Source organism: Psittacula echo (genome assembly GCF_963264785.1).
Source record: "Psittacula echo genome assembly, chromosome: 4".
In the NCBI taxonomy this organism is placed as follows: domain Eukaryota; kingdom Metazoa; phylum Chordata; class Aves; order Psittaciformes; family Psittacidae; genus Psittacula; species Psittacula echo.
The window spans coordinates 50121587-50144842 of NC_137738.1; the positions used below are offsets into that span (position 1 = coordinate 50121587).

The following is a 23256-nucleotide window of genomic DNA, read 5'->3' on the forward strand; positions in this document are numbered from 1 at the left end:
GTTTTTCATTTATAAAGGACAAACAGAAATGAATAAGAAATAGTCTGAGCAAGTCTAAAATGCTGGGGGATTAATCCAAATTTGGATGTCATCAACTACCTCATAATCCTAATAGAGTTCAGATGTGTAGCTCCCCAGACTAAGTTTCGTCAAAACATATATGAGCATACACACATCGATGGCTCACAATAAAACCACTTCATATTGAAGATACATCTCTCATAAGTATTTTGAGGCTGATTTTAAGCATGTTTACAGTAAGCTAGCACTCATGAACAGGGGATCATGAGCCATCCTTAGATTTAACAGTCGGAAGCCTGCATAAGATTGGAATTTACATGAAATTTAGATTGACAGAAGCTGTTTCAATACTTTTCAACCCCTGTGTTTTATTTCTTAAATAAGTTATCACCACACTAATTAAGTATGTCTATATAGTTCAGGCTGCGCTAATGAAGTGCAGGGTATGGCCAGACAATACACTTTATCTCACAAAGCCTGAAAAGCATTCGGTTTTACAAATCAGATGTAAAACGGAGTTCTTGAGAACTTTTAGTCTTTAAAGGACTTTGCAGTCCATTTTTTATAAAAGTTGTTACTGATCATTATATCTGAAAATTTATCCTAACAAAGGTATCAATTGGTAAAGTTATTTTTCATCCTATGTCTGTTAAAAAGTATCTATCTGTGGTATTAAGAAATATTGAAGAAACACTCCTGTGAACAAAGGCTATGCTTTTCTTGTCAAGGTAGCTAAAAAAAAAAATGAATAGGAGAATGAGAAATTATCATGTAGTTAGTCAAACGTTGGGAACCTTCAATACATAATATAAGCTGTTCTAGACACACCACTTTCCAATAGGCAATTATCTGCTTTTATTTTTGGTAAATCAGTAGCAGAATGCAGCATGAAATCCTAAATGCAGCATTATATGACGTCCTGAGAACCAAAAGGTGTGGTTTATAATAATCCCATACAGTATGACATTCATTTCATGCTTTAGAGAGACTTTAGAACTATTTCTGTACTTAAAAAAAAAAAAGCTATTAGGTGCACAAATTAGCAGCGATAGCCAAGCAGAAAGCCTTAACTATGCCACGTTACATGATATCTCAAGTGACTATAACTTATTTCAGAATGCATCCGTAGTAATGTTATTTATTAACAGTAATGTCTTACACAGGTATTTCTCTTGAGATGCAGTTCTGCAGGTGCGTAACTCCTGAGGATAGTGTGCACTTAGCCACATTATCACTGTTTCCTTCAGAGATATATAGTGATGTATATAATGATCTTGCTTTAACAGTTAAGCCACATTACTGCATAAAGCTAGTGTCTTATTTAATCTTGAAAAAATATCATTAAGAGCACCTCCAAAATCAAATTCGGCAGCAGAAGCAGGTGACTACTGGAGGTACTGCGAGTGTAAGTCCTGGCCATGGCAAAGTTTCAGTGAGTATTTGTTGTACAGTATACTACTGCGATATGCTTGTCACCTGGAAGCGCCGGTCATATAATTACCTAATGGTATAACTTTGGTGATACTTTGCAGATTCCTCTAAACAAATGAAAAGGGAGAAAGATGTGAGAAAACAAAGTCAGACCTCACAGAAACCTTTCTACACTGAAAACACACAGAAGAGGCTGAAAGGCAGGTAAACTGAGGCAGAAGGAAAGCTATTCCCTCACTGGTAAAAGCATGTAATCTGAATCCAAGCCATATTACCATTTCTGAATAGCCATGCCAGGGTCCCTAAAAGCAACCTTTGTCTGGGATGCCTGGTAATGTAGGTTCATCGCTACTATTCTGAGAGAGAGAGGGAAAAGGTCTTTGGGCCATACAGCTCAGGGGAATATTATTCCAAGTTTTCTCCTAGTTATACTCAAGAGAGAGAAAGGCATGGCAGAAATTGGTATTGACATAGCAGCTCAGATGTGGCATTATCTAAGTGAAATTTCTGGGTAGCAGGATCTGTGGTTAGCAAAGCTTACATAAGTAAGAGGTATTCAGTGCCGTATCAGACAGAGCCATGTAAGGCAGGGAAGCTTCTTTCAGAGGAAAAAATGGGGAAGTACTGCATGTGTTCCAGAAGGTTCTTAAATTATTCACACTTTCCACAAATCACATTTCTACATTCCCTAACCATGAACCTTTCTGTCCAGTCTCCTTGGACATTGCATACTGCCAGCACCATGGTCACAGCACCTCTCTTCTCGTTCTCAGCTTAAGAATCCTCAGCCTCTTCTGTACTAGCCAGTCTTTTAGTAGCTCACCAGATATTCCTCTTTTTAAACTCTGCTGTTACCATTCTCCAGGTGCTGGATGCCTGGTAAAGGTCATGTTATCACCACAAAGGAAGGGCAGTGACGTGGGAGGGAGGAGCATTTAGCAGCCACATTTTTTATACTGCTGCAGGAGTCATTAATGAAGAATCAGGACAAATGCTTATTTTCAAAGGCCTAAAGGGAGCTCAGTGAGGAACACACTGGTGTCATCCACCCGTATTGTCCCACCTGACATCCTTTGGGTTTGAAAGGCCAGAGCTACCTATTCTGAAGTGAAAAGCATAGAGACTCTCCTGATGCTAGAGCTACGACAGAGTACTTTTATGCACAAAAGTTGCATTTTTTTACCCCCTGCAGACATGCAGAAAGTTTGTAGTGACATGAAAGGAGTTACAGTTTTTGAGACTATTAGAAGGTGCAGTGACCTGTGCCTGTCACCTTACCAATGCCTTATTATTTGTGTGTGCTTAGGCATTCAATAAGCAGAATACCAGAATTGCTGAGTTTTGGATGAGACACCACCACTCCCCACATGCACACAAAGCCATGCAGTTGTCCTGCTGAAATGCTGTGTTTTGTGCTAAGAAACATGAAAAGACTCTCACCGTACTATTCCACAGAGCTTTACAAATTACTCTATCACTTTCTATGCAATCTTAAAAGAGCACTGATTAAGTTTTGAGATAAATACAATTATTACCATAATTCAAAGTCTGCCCTCTACATAGGGCAAGCAGGAAGAAGAGGTCACTATTGTGAGTACAACCAGCTCCTCAAAAGCAAGAATAAGTGTAGCACAAGAGAGAAACTATTTCTGTCTGGAGACCTGGTTAGGTATAGAAAATCTTTAAATGCACAGGCAAGAACTTTTAGGTTGCCCAGTGTGGGGTCAGGATTTGGACTTGATGATCATTGTGGGTTCCTTCCAATTTAGGATAGTCTGTAATTCTATGATTCAAGTTTATTTTCTGAAGTAGCCATGAGGGTTTTACAAAGACGTTTCTGTGGGGTTTTGTTTTGTTTTGATTTATGCTTTTACTTGAAATAAATGTAATCACTCATCTAGTTTTAACATAAGTAATATTTGAGAGTAGACATTATATGTATATATTTTTATTCACATATAAAATTACTGGAAAAGGTTTGTGAAATGTTCATTAAATATGCTGTCCTTGGGCTGAAGGTGAATCACACTTTCTAATAAACTAGTCAGTCAAAGCTGTAAACACCCAGGAGCACTAGGAAGTCTGAGCTAGCTAGTAACAAATTGTTTTGACTACAGTTGATGTCTTAGTATGCATACAAATAAATAAATGAATAATAGCAACCCACTGAGATTATAGCAAAAACAGTTAATGCATAACTTTGCATGGAATTAGCAAAATATCAGTCATAGAAAGGATAACTGGCAAGTGTCCTGCATCAAAGCTTTAGCAAGTTGACAGATGGCTTAGGTAACATTTTCTTTTACCAGTCTACTGGACCAGCTTCCATGTCTCCATGTATGTTACGAATAAGTGTAACTAAATCTATTGCTTCACATATAGCTTGAACCATAGATACTGATACAGGTATTGAACTGATCTCCATCCTTTCAAGCAGCTGCTCATATTCCTTTTACTGGAGGAGCATAATTTAAAATAAAGCTCTGTTCTGAGAATATTTAAAGCATCTGTATTTTTTAAAGTTAGATATCGTTCTCTCTCCTTAACCAGTATTGCAATCATCAGGGTATCAGATACAGTATATGCCACTGGAAGATTAGATTATTTTAGTGTGGCTCAAACTTTTCAAACAAAAATAAGGGAGAAAATCTATTCCCAACCAAATGTGATTATCAACTGCCATGATTTCACACTGAGGTGAACCAATCACCACCACTTCAAGGTGTTACACACTTAATTCCTGGATGAATTATTGTGGCATAAAATCCCTAGTTCTGAGACATACAGGTTGCCTATACAGTGAACAAACCATGTGGGGTATCAAATGAGGGGATCTGCATAGAATGCTGTCAGCAAATTAAAAGCAGCAGTTTCATAGGGCTCCTGGCCAAACTGGGTTAGCCTTGACCAAAATGTTCCTTCAAGCAGTTTATCTGTTCCTGGCCCCCAGCATTTTTTTGCTTGGAAGTCAGTTGAACCCAGCAGTTCATTACTGCTGTCACTTACAAAAGACATAAAGGTGCCTTTCAATCATACAGTATCAGAACTGGAGAAAAATAGCTAGCAATAATTCTCTGTCAATAAAACCAGAAATAAACCCCTGTTTTTTATATCCTGCTTATGTTGAATAAGGCTGATAGCTCCAAAAGCGTTCTTTGATGCTTTTTACTATGCTGAAAAGCTCTAAAATTTGACCACTGCTTGGTCAAAACCAACGATACATGTGAGACATGCTTGGCACAAAGGAGCACATTAACATTTTTGGCTATAAACTTTTAAATCCAGTTTTGTTCTGCATTGTTCTTACAGTTTTTGAACAGTTGGAGTTGTTCCTTTTGTTCCTGTTGTTCCCAGCCACAAGCATTTTGTTTGTACTATTTCAGGTCCTGTACTACTCTCGGCCACCCAAAGTTTTGTTTTACTTCCAATTCTTTTACTTTATCCTTCCAAATATACCTACTATAACAATATTACATACCCACACAAACACAGGCAGCAGGGAGGACTTTCCAGGGTTTCTTTTCTGAAGTTTGCTGTCTGTATAGAAAAGAAGGTTGAGGTGGTTGTGAAACAGTTCTTAAACTGACCTATTTAATAGCTTGGTATTTTAAAGTAATGCAGAATTAGCTGTGGCTTGCTTTTATAATTCACTACCCTAGCAGGGACATGCATTAGAGAAATACTGATGAAAAGCTGTTCATATCTTTGGAGCAGTTTGGTGTAATTATTTAACATCAAAAGATGCTAACAGTCAAAACTGGGAATGCAGCTAATTATTCCCTCTCAGTAAAACTGGTTTTGCAGGCAGCTTTGTAAAACAAAATTGCTAATATACCTTGTATCTTTGCAAGCATTTATAAAAATTATAGAATAAGTATGAGAAATTCATTACTGTATGGCAGCATTTGAAACTTCATTAGGAGCCACTGTGCTACCCTTTGATTGCCTTAATTACATAAGTAATAACAGTCAGCATTGGTTATTTTTAGCCCTTTAAGGTATAGCTGAGTTTCAGATACTTCATAAACTTTAAAGATGCAAAGATACGTTCAACCATCTCATCTTAACATCTTCATATGACTAGCAATTAGGAACACGGACAAACCTTAGTTGACACAGGACAAGGCAATATGAAGGGCAAAGCAATCCTGAGGCTGCTAGAGTTTTCAATGAAAAAAAAAAAAGAGAACACAAATAATTGCCAGGATCAGTTGTGAGGCTGCTTGTGCAGCTGTGCTTTCCTCACTCTATCCCCTTCTCTGCATCAGGCAGCCAGACGAAAATGCTGCTAAGCTCTCTACCCAGGTTCACCCAGGACTCCACAGCATGGACTGGAGGGAGAAACACGGTGTCTGTAGGTCATATGGAACGAAAAGCAGCCTCCTCCATGTTATGCAGAGATGAGTACACCCATTTTTACAGGCATGCAGAACCTGTCCTGTGTTACGCTCAAGACACAGCCTTGCACAGTGCTGCACTGGCCTGAGCTATGAGAGGACATCTGAGCTCCAGCAATACAGCAACCCAGACCTCATGTTTTGGCAGGAAGACTCAAGGTTTTGTGGATTTTATTAAAAATCCTAAACTCACAACTGTACTTAGATAAGAAGATATGAAGGAAAAAAACATCTGTCTGCTTTTGTAAGGAACACAAGGTTTGCAAGTGTAATGTGAGAAATTCCAAATACCAACAGTCTTAAATAATTCAAGTTGCCTAGTAATGCTGATTTCCCTGTTCACCCTTCATCTATTGCTAAACATTATCTCATCTACATCAAAATGGTAATGAAACCTGTCTGCTCACTGGAGTCAAACAAGTTAAACTAACAAAGAGGATTTGACTTTATATTAAAGTGGCCATGAATGCATCCTCTTCTACTGACTGTTAGAGATCAGGGAGTAATGAGCTGCCAAGCAGCAGTAAGGTGCAGCCAAAGCACTGACTTACTAAGTTACTGTCCCAGCCATTTCTGCTGCAAACATGTAAATGTAGCCCCATGAATCCACATCAAACCTAAAGACTGAATCTGTTCTGCACTGAATTTGGGTCTGATGAGCACTCAGTTTCAGAAGACTGAGCCTGAGCTAACACCAGCAGTAACATCACCTTCAGAAAAACAGAGAAACCACTGTACCAGCCACTGCCCAGGACTCTAGGAGCAGTGAGGCATGGGTGAGATATAGAGAACCCCAGAGACAAGGCAGCCCTTAAGCTGGAGGAAATCCTCATTCACCCTTTACCAAACATTCCTACCAATATGATTTGTAAGAACTGCTGAAAATACGGAGATCTCTAAAGATGATAAAGGCTCACCCACTTGGCATCTGACGTTTCGGTCAGACTCATTGTGAAAAACAGCTGTAGTGATTTAAGGTATCATGCCTACTGTATCAGTGATTGCCTACTGTATAGCTAACCTGGCATACAAGAATTCCCAAACAGCTCGGTTTTAACAGCTTTCCAGCCAAGAAACAATAAACAGCTGGATGTAATACTTCACATCAGGGCAGCTCTTTCCAAAATGACTGTTTTTCAACATCCTTATTTAAATCAGGCACCAGTTCAACAGATATTTTAAGCCAATACAGTTGCCAAAACAAAGAAGTCTTAATCCATAAACCCATGGTAGCTCATTGCCACCTTTGTGCCACCAGCTCATTTTCATCAGCTCAAGTATTCATACAATTGTACAATGAACCGGACAAGGGACCAGATGTGACAGAAAACTCACAATCTTCTCAGTTTTCAGTGGTGTTGGTCCTCTGATGTAGCTTATATGCCAGAGAGCACTTGTGCTAGCAGGGAATGTGGAGGCAGTGTGGGCAGAAAAGTGAAAAGACAGAAGAGTGGAGAGGGACAGCTTCTTTCAGTGCACCCTCAGTGTTTATATGAGTGGAGCAACAGAGCATCCAGAAGGGAGTTGCCAGGCAAAAGGACTGTGTAGGGCTTTTTATTTAATCAAACAATGAGAAAAGGGAAGAAGATAATGTTATTTTTTTTTTATTTTTTTTAATGACTTGAATTAACATAAAGTTTTGGAGAAAAAAACATGTTAATCTCAGAAAATTTTCTGATTCTATACTAAGCATGGTTTTCACATCACAGTGTCTCTCGTAAATGCCCAGTTTCAAGTATTCAGCTAGGCTGCACGTGGCAGCTGAATTAGTAACATCTTACAATTAGTCCCTAAATAGTAATATACCTAGTAACATATACATATCATATACAGTGAAACACAAGAGTAGCAAAAACCCTGAGCAGTTTACTTACTTACATAAAGTTAACATAGTACTTTTAATTAGATCTTGGGTGTTTGGGGAAATCATAATTCTGCTCTTTCATTCAAAAATAAATTTTAATAGGTCTTTTTTGCATTCTCATCACAAATGCTATGATTTTATTGTGTCCATAAATACTATCTTTATATTACTGCGTCATAGAATCATAGAATCATAGAATAGTTAGGCTTGGAAAGGACCTTAAGATCATCTAGTTCCAACTCCCCCTGCCATGGGCAGGGACGCCCCACACTAAACCATGCCACCCAAGGCCTCATCCAACCTGGCCTTGAACACCGCCAAGGATGGAGCATTCACAGCCTCCCTGAGCAACCCATTCCAGTGCCTCACCACCCTCACAGTAAAGAATTTCTTCCTTATATCCAATCTAAACTTCCCCTGTTTCAGTTTTAACCCATTACCCCTTGTCCTGTCACTACAGTTCCTGATGAATAGTCCCTCCCCAGCATCCATAAAATCTTACTAATATATCTGTGTGTGAGTGTATATATACTGGCTATGTGCCAGTAAGCTGTGCTATCTTTTGGTATGATCCCAAAGATGCAAATGAGAGAAAAATGACTGTAAATATCAATATAACAATGTTGTTATGTATTTACGGAAAGAAAAAAGTATTTCAAAGTAAAATTTTCCTGGTATTTGTCAGAGAAAGACAAAATACAGAACATGGCAACATTGACTCTCTGTCACAGAAGCACCCCTGTACAATTTGCTGGGTAGAAAAGTGCCTTCATTCCTAGTTTTATTAAAGCTAGCCGATGTGACTTTGCGGTGTGTGTGTCAGGAAGATCTTACATACTTTTTATCCTTGACTGCTGAGCTATGTATACCAAAATATGTTTTATTGTACTTGACCAGTGTACATAACTAAATACAGATAACTAGCAATGTATGTAGCTGTTTGGGATACACATTTGCTTAAAATTATTAGCATTTTAACAGTGAAATGATGTTTTGACATTAGCACTCTAATGACACACGTGCAGAAGAATTTCACACCTCTTTTGGTGTTGTACTGCTTCAGTCTGACTGTCTGCAGTGCAAACAAGACCTACAGTCAGAAAAGATTTATTTATATAGCGAGTAGGTTTAGAAGCCACAGAATGGGTGAAACAAAGCTAAATCAGTGAACCCATACATTTTCTCACTTATATTGTAACTGCCTGAAACTGAATCACAAAGCTGATTTCTTTTAGCTAGTTTGGGAAACAAGTTTGACTTCATTAATTCACCATACAAGCATGACACAAACATTATATGGATGTTTTGAATGTACAATATCTACCTATCTTAAGCCTGGAGCAAGGTGTTTTCTTTCCCCTGAGATCCTCACTCCTGGCCTTTCTCCTGGAGAACAAAAGGCCTATTAACTAGGCTTGTGAATTGTTTTACTTATGTCATTATTACAGTATCACAATATAATAAGAGTGCATAGGTGTTCAAACTTTCCAGTTCCCTATCTCCATCATGCAGGCAGAGATTATAGATTTTCTTTCCACTGGTGGCTTCAATTAACATTCTTGTACCAGATGAAGAAGTCATGTAAAAAAAAATGGATATGACAAGGAGACAGTAACATAGACGCACTTGGCAGAAATACCAGTTTGGTATGGTAATACAGTAAGAAATGGACTGTGTGCGTCCTAAACATCAATGAACCAAATAAATGCAATCACTCTGTCCCCAATCCAAAATAGATGTGCGGACATCTATTTTGGATTAATTACTGTGTTACTTAGGTCATCCTTTAGAACACCTTGTACATAAAGATCTTGTACCAATGGACCACATCTGGAATATTGTGTCCAGTTCTGGGCCCCTCAGTTCTAGAAGGACAGGGAACTGCTGGAGAGAGTCCAACGCAGGGTGACAAAGATGATTAAGGGAGTGGAGCATCTCCCTTATGAGGAAAGGCTGAGGGAGCTGAGTCTCTATAGTTTGGAGAAGAGGAGACTGAGGGGTGACCTTATTAGTGTATATAAATATATAAAGGGTGAGTGTCACGAGGATGGAGCCAGGCTCTTCTCGGTGACAACCAATGGTAAGACAAGGGGTAATGGGCTCAAACTGGAACACAAGAGGTTCCACTTAAATTTGAGAAGAAACTTCTCAGTGAGGGTGATGGAACACTGGAACAGGCTGCCCAGGGGGGTTGTGGAGTCTCCTTCTCTGGAGACATTCAAAACTCACCTGGACGCCTTCCTGTGTAACCTCATCTAGCTGTTCCTGCTCCGGCAGGGGGATTGGACTAGATGATCTTTTGAGGCCCCTTCCAATTCCTGATGTTCTGTGATACTGTGATTCTGTGATGTCAAATTAGTTAAGCTACTGCTTTTACTGTGTAAAATAGGCCTGTTTTGTTTTTACGATCTAGCTCAACAATACCCAGCTCACCTGACTACATATGCCAACTCTATTCCTTAACACAAAAATGGATCTGTCATTATGAACTAATACTACAAAACCAAAAACATATATCATGTGTTAGAACTTAATTATTCCTCATTGCTTCCATAGTCATGTGATGGATAAGCTGGAGGAGGAGTACTGTCAGTGGTTAGTAACCATATAATTCAGGATTCCTCAATCATGTTGAAATAGAAATCCAAAAGTTGTAGGTGGTGGCTTGCACTGCTTAACAGCGGTGCTCTGCTCTTTGATTCAGTGATTCCTGAAGGCTGTCAGTATTTCTTACCAAGGAGGTCCTGCCCAAGTGTGTTCTGCCCAGCTCCCTGCGGAAGGAAGTAAAGGCTAGTGCAGAAGAGACCTACTGTGCCCCCAGCCTCCCCACGTCTGTCTAACAAACCCCAGAGGTGTCTTTGCCTGAGCTAGGCAGACCTGGGTTCTTTGCTTCAAACACATTCACTTGCTTTATTCTTTCGAAGTGCTGATGAGCTGCGAGCATCCTGCTAACTATTCATAAGGTGTAGCAAGCTCTAGTTTTCCCAGTAATACAATGAACACCTGAAAAGGGACCTCCGCACAGATTCTCATTGGCTGGACAAAACTGATTGTGTGCAGTCACCTGTCTTTACCCATGAGCGTAGTTTGTTCCATTTCAGGGTTTCCTTGCATGTCTTCCCAGTGACTGTCACTCTTCTACCTGGCAGATTCATCCAGCTGATCAAATGCCAGCAGAATTCAAAAACCTTTGCAAAGATTCTTGTTTCTTTGCTGTTTTGTAAACTGTTCTTTATCTAGCAGGTAGCAATTTTTGAGGTTGGGCTATCTCAGACACGTGGCAGAGGGTGGTGATGATATATTTCACAGAGACTAGCGAAGACCCTTCTCAGTGAGAGGACAGATCCTGACTTTGAGCATGATTGAGTCACTGCTTGACAAAATCTTGTGTTGATGCAAGACTTGTTTTAAAGATGTGCAATTGTTTGTTGCAGTCGCTGTGAATCTGGAAAGACAGCGCAAGTACAGATTTCCGAGGGAAAAATCCTCAAAAATATTTTTTCCTCTTTAAAATTTATTCCAGCTGCACTGGTAGATTGTTTCACTGTTCAAACATGGCTGGAAAATTCTTATTTTGAGTGCAGGTTTTATTACAGACTAAAACCAATTAAAGCATATGTAAAAAATTTAGGTGATAAGTTTTGTAACACCACTTAGGTATCGAAGGTGTAAGTGCTCTGTAGATCTGGGAAAACCATGTCATGCATCCATGTGATTCCACATAGGAGACCAAATTTATGTCATAGCTCAGCTATGCAGACTCGTTTAGGGATATGTATCTCTTTCTAGATGTCACTCAGGCTAAAAAGATTTCTGTATTCATCCCTTAGGAGCAACAGAGTGGCTTTTTCAAACATTAGCAGCTTTGAGGTGCCAACTGAAGCACTTACAAATTGCCACCAACCCTTTTTTATCAGAACAGATTGGGTAAGCAGTTACTTTCAGTTAACCTTAATCATTTTTTGTAAGGTCATGAAGACTGACTACTAGTTCAGCTCTCTGAACTGATTTATGATTCTAAATCAAGACTGGAGCAAGCAAATAATAGAAACTTGCACTGTCCTTCTCAGTAATTAATGGATTAGCTCCAGCACTATGAGTATTCCACACGTTATTCACCAGGAAAGCTTGAATGGGCTTCAAATGGGAAAGAGAGTAATCTTGCAAGAAGTAGGGCCAGTATAATCGAGAAAAATTATTTGAGGGAAAGGAGATGAGGACTTTTCCCAATTGTTTTTGGAGGTGGAATAGTTGCTACTTACAGTTTGGGTTTTTGGCCTAACTTTACAAGTCAGTTCTCCATTAAGACAGAAATCTTTGTTGTTATAATGCACTGTAACAATGATCAGCCTGCACCTTGATGAATCTAGGGATGTGGTTCGACCACCTATTTTCACTCAGTTGGCCAGGGAGTTGTTTAAAGGCACTGATCCATTCAAAACCCACCATATGAAAATAATTATGTTTTCAGCTTAGCCTGCTCTGCTGACTTCATGATAGCACAGATGGCTGCAAAGAAGAGAGCTGGATTGTGACTGTTGTGATTTAGGCTGCTGTGGAGTCACGCTACAGGGCTTAATTATCAAATATCTTGGTACTTCTCAGTGCCAGGAGCCGGATTCCTTTGCTAAGCCAAATTTGAGACCCGGCCCTTTACAATATGCACCACACAGCTGTGATGTATAGATATGCACATAGCACATTCCTCAGTCTTGTATTAAAATGTACTAAAATTAACCTCAATTCTAACCTCAGTGGCATCGACATGGAGGCCTGTTAAAGGCTGTGGTATTTGGAACCTGTGATGGCATAAAGTCTCTCAAAAATCAACACGTATACTAGATATAATAACTCATTTCTCTTGTCTAAAATGTTTTGATGTATAGGCTTATTCATTTAGAAGTGTCACTTCAAGTTAATGGTAGCTCATTGTATCTTCTCATAAAACAGCTGCACAGTAAATTAGTGCATGCATAGTATGTCTTTGCCAGCACAGGTGTGCTGGTCAGCAACCTCATCTCTTGTTATTGTGTAGAAATCTGTATCATAGGCAGTCTTTAGCCTGATCTGATTAAAAACACCAAGATTTTCACTGAATCATAGAATCAACCAGGTTGGAAAATCAACTACTGGATTTTACAGTAAAAACAAGTGTTACCCCGACTCATCCTAGGGAAAATTAATTTTTATTAATTTCACTACTTAATTTCATCAACCACAGCTGGTTAAATCCTAAAGATAAGCATTTACCTTAGGTGTTTGAAGAAATGCTTCCCAGTATTTATTATGGGCTGTAATCATGGGCTGTAATTATTAACAGACAGGGATCACTAATATGTAGAACTATTCTGAATTTAAGTTATGTTGTAAATACTGTCTGTCTTTAAAATGCTGCCATTGATTTTTAACATATTCAGACTTTTAAGAGTTAATTGAAGAACATAAATAATCATGTGTTTTACCACACCGAGCTCAGGGAACACTTCACTAGGTAGTCTTTTGATGCTACTGTAATAAATAGAATCATTAATGAAGACAAATCTCAGCATCCATGCTCAGTTTTTCTCATTGCCTCCATAATGCTGCTAGTAGTCTGGTGTGCTCTTTTGTTATCTGCTTTATCCATAGTATATGCAAGTAAGTGAAATAACTTTTGAGAAGCATTTCAAATTATTTGTGGGTAGTGACCCTTAACACATATTGTAAGCTAAAATGCTGAGTTGTAAATTGGGACCACTCTGTTGAGAGCAACATGTTAGGTTGTAAACTGGGACAGCTTTGTTGAGAGTAAGATGGGCCGGTGTGACCTTGAGGTATGTATAAAACAAGAGTACCCTGTGAAGGTAAGAAAGGAATGACCAAGACAGTCTGGGTTCTTCAAGATAAGGAACAAATCAGAACAAACTAACCTAAAACACAGACACAATTGTTAAGTACTACACAAGAGTCTTTTCACATGCACAAGCACAGAGATCAGTCAGCGGAAGAGTATAGACAACCATCAGAGATCCCTCGAGACCACCACTCAGCAAGAAAAGCACATGAATACTTAAAATGCAAATATTACAATTAGTTCCAGGAAATCTAATTAATATGTAAGACATTTCCCAGAAAGGTTGTAAATATGTATAAGTTTGTTGGATATGGATGTTGCTTGTAGACTCCAGGGGTGCTCACCTTTGCGAAATGTTTCGTACATGCGCCCAGGGCTACAATAAAGAATGTCTGCTGTGTAAAACTCCAAATCGAGTCTTAGAGAGTTTCTTCTTGTAGGATGAAGCAGGACCTTTTCCACCATTTCAATGTATCTTGCTACTTTCACACTGCTTGATTGATAAGGCAAGTATCTTTCTGGTGTGCATTTGGTTTTATCTTTAAAGTTTTGGGAACCTTTTCCTTTTTTTTTTTTTTTTACCTTACTCTTTGCAAGGAAGTAAGAAGTGTGACAGGAAGGTGTGACTTTTAATTTACACCAGACTTCTCAACAAATAATGACTTTTCACACCCTGTTATTGCTGTTTAGCCTGGGGGAGGACTTGTATGGCTACTGTTGTCACATCGAATTAAATCCACTCATGTAATTCAGAAAGACATTCCTCTTAAGCTTAACCCTTCTAAAGTTGGTGAAGTCTAGTGGCACAAGAGCATAAGCTGAAGTGAATCTGTTTTGGGGGTCTCTGTTGGTGAAGGATGAAAACAAGGATGTTTTTATTTAAGGATGGTGCACGGGGCTTTTTCGGGGATTGATTTGAGGTTTTCATAGTGCAGTGGGCCAGATCTTGGTGAGGTTTGTGTGGATGAACCCTCATGTTAGATCCTATGAGCTCACTGCAGGCTCAGAGGTTGTGCATGGGTACATTTCAAGAAAAGAAAGGTTTGGCCAATGATGCCAGACAGCGGTGTTTTCATCTGGAAAAAAAAAAAAAAAAAAAAAAAAAAAAAAAAAAAAAACAAACTCCCCAAAAACAGTCAAACCCTTGCCTGAATAAGTTCCTCTAATATTGTTTGTTGTGAATTGCAAGTATAGTCATAGAGCACTGGATGCTCCTTTATGTACTAGGGCTAAATCGCTCTCAGAGAGAGCTTTCTGTTGTCAAGGAGTTGGCAGAGTAGGACAAGCTTTGGCTTTGTAAACCATCTTCGCCCGAGGTTGCAGCTCGTTTTGGCAGGCGATGTACTTCCCCCACCTCTATTGAAGCCAGCCCTTCGGGGAGGGTCACACGAGATGTGATAAATAGACTTACCGGGCATAGGGATCGGGGTCTAAGTCCTATCTCTGCGCCCTCTTCCTTCGCAGGGCGCCCGGAACATTTTCCCAAGAAACGCTAGAGCCTCAAAGACAGGACTAACGGGAGGAGCTGTCCCCTCCTCTCCATTTTCCAGGAGCTTTATCGCTCCTAATTGCTGGTAATTGAGGGTTAAGTATTTGCCCGAGTACCTGCTTGGTGGTGTTGAAAGGGTTAAGGTGCTTGATTGACTCTAAACATATGTGTGATAGAATCTTATCTGATGGTGGGGTGGTTTGGGTTTTTTTTCTTTCTTTCTGTAAAATGTCAGCCGTTTCCTGAGGAGGGTGGTGGTGGTGAATTTCACACCTTTACTTTCCTCTGTGTGGAAACCTGGGTGTTAATGGTACTGGAGCAGGTCGTATTTTATAAGAAATGAGACTGTCTTTTAAAACAGAGGGAAAGCAGGGAAGGGAGAGGAGGTGAAGAAAAGGATCCAGGGAGACTGCCACTTGTAGCAGGCATTAGCTGGATTATTTTGTGCTGGTTTTATTCAGAGCATGTAAGTGTAACATTATTTGGTAAGTACTTTTTTTTTCCCCATGAAACCTTGGAGCTTGGCATAAAAATAATCCTCTCTTTCATTTCATAGTGAAATTTTGCATTGCAACACCTGAAGATGGAAAATTGGTCGGTTGATCAAGTCTGCAACTGGTTGAGACAGAGAAATTTAGGTGAACTAGTTCCTAAGTTTCGTGGTAAGCATTTTTATTGTTTGTGTGGGGTTTGTTTAGTATTCCTTTCTGTGCCTTTACATTGGTTCTGCCTAACTTTTTTTCTTTTTTTTTTTTTTTTTTTGAGGGGGGAGGCATGTGTATATATGTACTAGCTTCAGACTTACAGAAGTTAATTATGACATAGATATGATAAATCAAAATAAATGTGCAGACTTATTATGAAGTCTCTGAGAAATTCTGGGGGATGAGATTAAGCCTGAATGTAAATCGATACACCTCAAATCAAGCTGCCAGTTTAAAAAAGCCTATTTTATATTGTATAAATCTTTCGAAATAATGCAACCGTACTGTATAAATGTTTTATGTCTGAGTATATAAACACTCTACGAAAGAGTGCATGACAATCTGTTATGTCAACAGGCTATTTGTTACGTGTTTTCTTAAAAAAACCTTGCTTTTCTTCCTTAATCAAGTAACAGCCTGCTGTGGTCTAAGCAAGGCCTGATTTAAAGCATTAAAATAGTCAGCTCACTGTTTTTTGGCTTTTTGTCAGGGAAAGTATCTGCCCAGTGGTTGGGACTCCTGGCGCTGCTAGGAAAAGGACAGTATCTAAAACAGTTTTTTAACCATTGAAGACCATTAGGAGTGGAAAGCATCCTTGCCTCTGACCTGTCATGATGTTTTTAGGCATATAGAAGTTACTGTAACTGTGAAGTTATTTTTCAGTAATTCCTTAATTCCCTTTGATCTGCAGAAGAAGAAGTAAGTGGAGCAGCTCTTCTGGCTCTTAATGATCGTATGGTGCAGCAGCTGGTGAAGAAGATTGGGCACCAGGCAGTGCTGATGGACCTGATCAATAAATATCAGCAACAAAAAAGTGGTCTAAAATCCCTTACATGTGATTGTGAAACAGCTTCTCAAAAATTTCCAGAAGTAATTAGTGGGTGAGTTTGTATATGGCACAGAAAATATCAGTTTGGGTATAGTTGTATTCTTTTCGTAACACTTTAAACCTCACATTTACTAGCTCTTCAGCTCTAATTTGTAGCTGGTTTTTGTACTTTGAATATCTGTAACATGTGAAATGCAAAAAAATGTTCTTACCTTGTGGTTTTAAACAGGGCAGCAGCATTCCTGAACAACACCATTAGTTAAAGCTGCTCTTCATTTCCAGTTCTAGGACCTAGTTTTCATTTGGATGAAGCATCATCAAGCTTCAACTGTAGCTAAAACTTTCTGTATTTGTGATATTAAGGTTGTGAAGCACTTCTAAATATGTGCAAGTCTGGGAGTAAAATCGTCATTTAGCCAGAGATGGTATTTGTGTCACAGGTATTTAAATACAGTCTCTCCAAGAAAGCTCTGAATTTGATCTAGGTGTAAGCATTTAATGATCCCACTGTGTAGAACTAGATAGACTTTTAGAAACAAAATTCCACAGAAATTGTCTTAACTTGGCATGTTCTGGCGTTTTTCTTTTCTTTTTTTTTTGCTTGTCTGTGGTTTCTTTGGTAGGGGCAGAGGTTGCTGGTTTTGTGATTGGGTTTTGAGGGGTTTTTTGGTTGTGTGTTTTGGCATGGGTTGGTTGGGGGTTTTGGGGTAGGTGGATTGACCGGTTTCTCCCCTATCCAACCCCTTCATTTCGATCTACTGTAAATTTGCAGGATTATTTTTTTTCTGATGTATTGGCTGAAGAGAGACATCCTGACCTCTGAGTGCTCTCTTCTAAAGCAAAAAATTCTGACAGCAGAGAATGGCTTGTCATGGATGCAAAATGCCCTTTTTCAAAGGGAAGGACTCTAGCACTAAGCCGTAAGCCTGTATTAGTACACAGTTGTAGCCCAGTAGGAATAGATCTGTAGACCGTTCTTTGTTGCATTTGCCTTGATCCTAAAGGAGTCCAGTTTGTGCATTCTGAGATTACTCCACGGTGCAAGCCAAAGCATGGTAAATGATGATGACTGGGTTATTTCCAGGCAAACTGCACTTGTGAGCATAACTTAACTTGTTCCCATGATACATCCTGTTGTCCTTGTATTTACAAAACCGCTTGGGTAAATTGTCCTGTATCACTGGAGGGAAAGAGGGTGCAAGAAGAATATGATGTTACCGCATGTATGATTTATCAGAGACCTGAAGTATGCAATTACAGCCAGTCTTGTTTCCCTGCTCCAGAGTCCCACCTCACTTGATTTATAGGAAGCTTCCTCTTTGGAATTAGAGCAAGTGTCTGTTGTGAAGATTGCTGTATGTGGGCCCTGTACTTCATGCAAAGGGTGGTAGATGCATAGTGATTTCAGCAGGGAGATTCAGAAGAAAACCTGTCCTTCTGCTTAAGGCAGTGTGAATGCTGCTCTGAATATTTAGATTTTATCCTTGACTGTCAGAAAAATTTGGCTAGACTGCATCTCAGATGTGACTGTTCCCTGTGTACTTCTCAGCTCCTGTAAATCAGGCCTTACTGTCTCACAAAGGGCATAGAGCTGCAGTTAGTGTGAGGGCACATCTTTTCTGTGAAGTTCTGCAGACTTCAAAAAATAAAATGCTAAAATTCTCAACTATTAGTGAATATAATAGAATATACCTTAAAATCTGTCCTACCTAGATGTCTTGCCTGGAAAATAAGTTGCTGGTATTCCTCTGTTTATCAGGAAGTAAAGTAAATAAACTGTTGCTTCTGAAATATTTTCTGTGTCAGAGTCAAGAACTGCAGAATAAAACTCAAGCAAGTTTAAGAAATTCATTGAGTCATGTATTTTTGGATGAGTAAAAAATCATGACATTCTATGCAGCTTGCGGTATAGAGTGATAGAAAAGCTTCTGTGGTAAAAACAGTATTTTTTTTTATAGGCTGTATCCTCATATGCAGATGGCTCTAACTCTCATTTCTTAACTCTGGAGTGCTTGTGTTTGTGATGTAGTTAGAAATTATTTTGTCTGGTGCATCTTGAACAAACTCCTGTAAGAATAATTCCTTTTGACCTAATTCAAGGACTCATGACTAGAAGAAAGTGTATGAGGCACTGTTTTAAAGTAGCATTTTTTTTTTATTTGGTATGCTGCTTTGACACAGAGGAACAGAATATGCGACAAAACCAAAAATTAATAGATCCACAATATACAAGAATTGAACTCCCATTTCCTTTGTTGCCCAGTTATGTTAGGCTGAATTGCAGTCTTTGTCCCTGTCATATTTCTTACATGTATGCTATCCACAGTGCTTGTTGGTGCACTCCTGGCTAGCCAGTTCTTTATCCTGCTGTTCTTAGCATGTCTTCTAACTGCATGTGAATTGTGCTCAGCTCACCTTTCTGCTAGAAACAGAAGTAAAGTCATTGGCTGGCATGGAGTTTTGAGTATGGTAGGTGAACACTTTCTGTGTGGAAGTAGCAGACTTGTGAAAGGACACCAAATGTAACTTGCATCTCCAGCAGTTTGGATTAGGACACAGAAAATACATCTGTCTTGTGTCTGTCTCTAGTAAGTGGAAGTGTTCTGGGTCATGCAATAAAAACTGTGTTTATGTGCATATGAGGAGCTTGCCCATAGATGTTACCAGGTAAATAGCAAGATCTTTTCCAATTCAAGATTGATTGTTTCTAAGACCAACATAGAGAACATACTGGATTTTTTTGTTGTTGTTTTAACTAGAAAGCTGAAAAATATTGATTTGTGAAAAGCCTGTGACTTCCAATAGTAGCCTTTCACGTGTGAGTGCAGCTGAGGCTGGAACAGTTTATAAAGCATCTTTGAAGTTGGGAGGTTCTGAGGAGACAAGGTTCAGAAAGAAAGCTATATCCGATGATATATTCCCCAGATGGTTGATGGCAGCAACAACAGCCCCCATCTTAGTTCCGCCTTTCCCCCAGTGCAGGGTAAAAATGCTGATGTTTTCTTCTACCAACAAAAGGAGAAGAAATAAATGGAAAAATGAGGATGACTTGAAGGTTCAAGATGGACTTACTTAACCTCGGGAAGAAACAACACTTCAAAGTTCTAGTTGAATAGAAACTGCCTTATAATACCATGTAAACCACTCTTTCACCCCACTCCCTGCATATTGTAATGTTTAGTTATTCCCAGAGATGCCAGGTTATGAAGATGGCAGTTATCCTGCACCTCTGAGAAGGTTTATTTTCTTGGGTTTTGTACCGGTGTAGTGATTAGAATATCACTACAGAATATTATTAACAATTTTCCTTTTAACTTCTCAGAGTCTGATAATTGAACTGAAAGGCTGATTAAGAGATATCAGCATCACATAAAATCGTAACTGTTCAATAAGTATGTTAATTTCTCTCCTTTTCTATTTCTGCCACTAGTATTTTAGAAACCTAAAATATCTTTTTCTATAAGTTGCTCAAAATGTGACAGTGAAAATATTTATTAAATAAATTAATAATAATTAATATTAAATATTTATTTATTAGTTAAATAATTTATTTATTCTTTCAGGGCTACTGACAGACAAATATTAAATTCTTCTGGTCCTGTAGAGCAGAAAAAATATCTATGCTCAACTGAAAAGGAAGAAGGACTAATTGATCACAGAGTGCTAAAGCAAAAGTGAGTAACTTATAATGCATTTACTAAATCTTGGTTACCTTTCGAAACCCACTTAAACACTTCTTTTTGCTTTGTTAAGACTAAAGAGATAATTTATGAAAAATTATCCTAATTACTGGAAGGCAGGTTCAGGTATATCCAGGTATATTTAGAACACAGCAGAAGCAGGAATTTATTAAGATTTTACTGAATTAAATAGTCTAATGGTGTTTTTTCTGCCCCTCATCCTCAGCCCTTGCTCACTCTCTCATTTGTTATCTTACGCAGAGGGCAATTTATAGGTTTGGTTTTGTCTAGTTTTTAAAAAGCCTTTTTTACAGATGTGTTTTCAACAGCAATCTGGTAAATTAATCACTACAGAGTGGCATATGGCTATAAAAATATTCACATTTGAGGCATCTTAAATATAGCACTCGGGAAGATAAGCATGACAATTACATTCGTATGCTCATTTTCCTTGGGTATCAAAATGAGGCTCCCTAAAAACTGGAGGTGAGATGAGGTGCTGGGGGCTATTTCTTTTTCTTTCCCCCCTTTTTTTTTTCTACATACTCTTTTCTCTTTTGAGATAGGCACTTATTATTGGAAGAGCCCTGTTCCTCTTTCAAGGCAATCGTTTTCTTGTTTGCAAAGCTTAGTTTTCCCCCTGTGTTCCCACCTGCTATAACTTCTACCCCTGCTATCATTCTCCCCCCTAGATTTGACTGATATGTTCACTATTCTGAGATAAAGGAAGGTCTTCTTGCAAAAAGAAGTCTATTTTTATCACTTTAAAAAGGTAACAAGGAGCTGGGGATAAGCCTGTCTGGGAACAGAATAGAGAGCTTAGTGAATCATAGTTAATGGTTTTAAAATAAAGTCCTGCTATGAGCTTCAAAAGAACAAAACAAAAACCTCAAAACCTAAAGATCCTGTCAGCATTGTTATAAAAGAAGCAAACCCAAATCACTTAAGCCCTTGGAATAAACCATTAATATGATCTTGTAATGATGGATTTTAGCCTGTGCTTCTAAAGGATACTTATTTTTAATTAATGATGAGTAATTGGCCTTGTGCTGTATAGAGTTTTAAATGAGTTATATGAATCAGTGAAACCCAGCATAGACCGGCTTTAGGAAATGTTCTCAGCAAATGTTGTCAGTACAGAACTTTTGAAGGCCTACAATGGCCTCTCTTAAGAGGAAAGGGACTGCAGAAGAGCAGTGCCATTTCACCTTGGGGTAGGGAAGTAGAGGAGGAGAGAAGCCTGCTGCTGTAAATGAAGTGCCCCTTCTCAGTGAAGTAGTAGATGCTCTGAAAGTCAGTGGAGCTGTGATGATTTGTAGTCTTGGAGACCTGAGTAAATTTTATGAGGGCTTATCTTTAAAGGTCAGATGAGGAGCTGGCAAATGTCTTTCTCAGAAGCAGCTGTTAAACTGACTAAGACTGAGGATGGAATTGAAGAGCCCTTGCGTCATTAACTGCTGAACTAGGTTCATCCAAAGCTAAATACTATTTCTGGATGTGAATACTGGTGTTTTAGCTATGTCTGTGACTTGACCCACACTGATAAACACAATATTATAGAGTTTAGGTTTGACTTTTCACACACACTCCCCCTCCTTCCTGCCTGCCTTTCCCTAAAGTACCCACTCACTGCATTTTCAACAACCAACGGAAAATTTAATGTTTTATATGCTTGAGGGGATTATGCCAGGTATAAGCAGGCTGTGAAGGGTTGAAGAGGATGTTGTAGACATTTGATCATGGGAGCAGAAAAAGTTGCTTTGACTAGAATACAATGATAGATTCTTAGTCTAGAGTATAAAAGTAACCCTGCTGTCTGCTTTCCTAATATACTTTGAAAGCTAGGTTGTTGGTTTGTTTTTTCACTCAAGTTCCAGTTTATGGATTTATGTGTGGTTGTGAAAAGTGATTTTTCACATCATGTTAAGGGTGGCTATTTATTGTATTTTGGTATAATGTTAATTGATATTTCTGTTAAATCAGCTAATGGATTTCTTCCGTTACTTTAAATTCGTAATGTTTAAATGTCTGTGCATTTGTTTCTTTCCCCTAGTCTCTCATCTTAACTTACGGGGAACGGGAAAATGTAGCAATATAGGGAGGTAGTTTTACAAAGAAAACACTCTGGACTGTCTTATTCCAAGTATGAAAGAGGGTAGGTACTTGTTTCTCAACAGCGAGGACAGATTTGGAAGGGCAGCTAAGAACAACAATGGTTTCCACTCTTCCTTAGTGGGTGTTTGTATCCCCCTGGCTATATGGCAGCAGAGCAGTTCATATAAGTTCTTCTACAGTGAGTTCTGTCAGGGTTTAGTTTCATTCACTAGGGGTGGTTTAAATGTACAGTTCAAATGATCGATATCCGGCCAGTGTTACATTTGTAGCCTCTGTTTTCTCATTCATTTCATCCATTCTATAAAAGAGCTTAAAAGTTGGGTTGGGTTTTTGTTTGGGTTTTTTTCCCCCAAAAAACACCCATGCAACTACAGCTTCAATCAGTGTCACGGTTTTGCTTGAAATGAATTCATGGGTGCTTTTCTAGATTTTTAGCACTGTGAACTGGCTAAAAGTGTCTCTATGTTTCCTGTGGAGGTAGTCCTAACATCTGTGTTAAATACATTCTTTACTACAAAAATCAGGGAAGATTGATTAAACACAAAAATACAGTGTAAGTCGATGCAGCAATTGTATAATTTCATTTCTTTTGCATTGAAATTGTGCATATGTGTAAGCAGATGAGGTTTGCAGGTTTACTTCTGTGGGATAACTGCTAGCAATTACGGAAGTAAAAATAGTCTGGTTTTTTTGTCAGTCTCCCAGGAAGATTAATCTTGAAGCAGTGCTTTTCTGTGAAGATAATAAAATAGCTACAGAGGATGATTCGATAAATACACTTCCCCTATACCTGGTTTTCTGTATCAGAGTATCAGCAGTTTGATGGCTCCTGGCAGCCTGGTGTTTATCTTGTTGCTAAGACAGAGGCTGTCATTACTTGTAAATACCTGATA

At 38.8% G+C, this 23256-nt stretch overlaps 1 protein-coding gene across 1 annotated transcript in view; it reads left to right on the forward strand.

Moving 5' to 3' along the window:
- The first annotated feature begins 15169 nt into the window (after positions 1-15169).
- SAMD3 (sterile alpha motif domain containing 3) overlaps positions 15170-23256 on the forward strand; it is a 37656-nt gene continuing 29569 nt past the window's right edge. Inside the window, exons 1-3 of the mRNA XM_080616066.1 lie at positions 15170-15697; positions 16431-16620; positions 20132-20242. Of these exons, the coding sequence (XP_080472192.1) occupies positions 15619-15697; positions 16431-16620; positions 20132-20242 (380 nt within the window). The 5' untranslated portion in view covers positions 15170-15618. The remainder of the gene's footprint in view (positions 15698-16430; positions 16621-20131; positions 20243-23256) is intronic.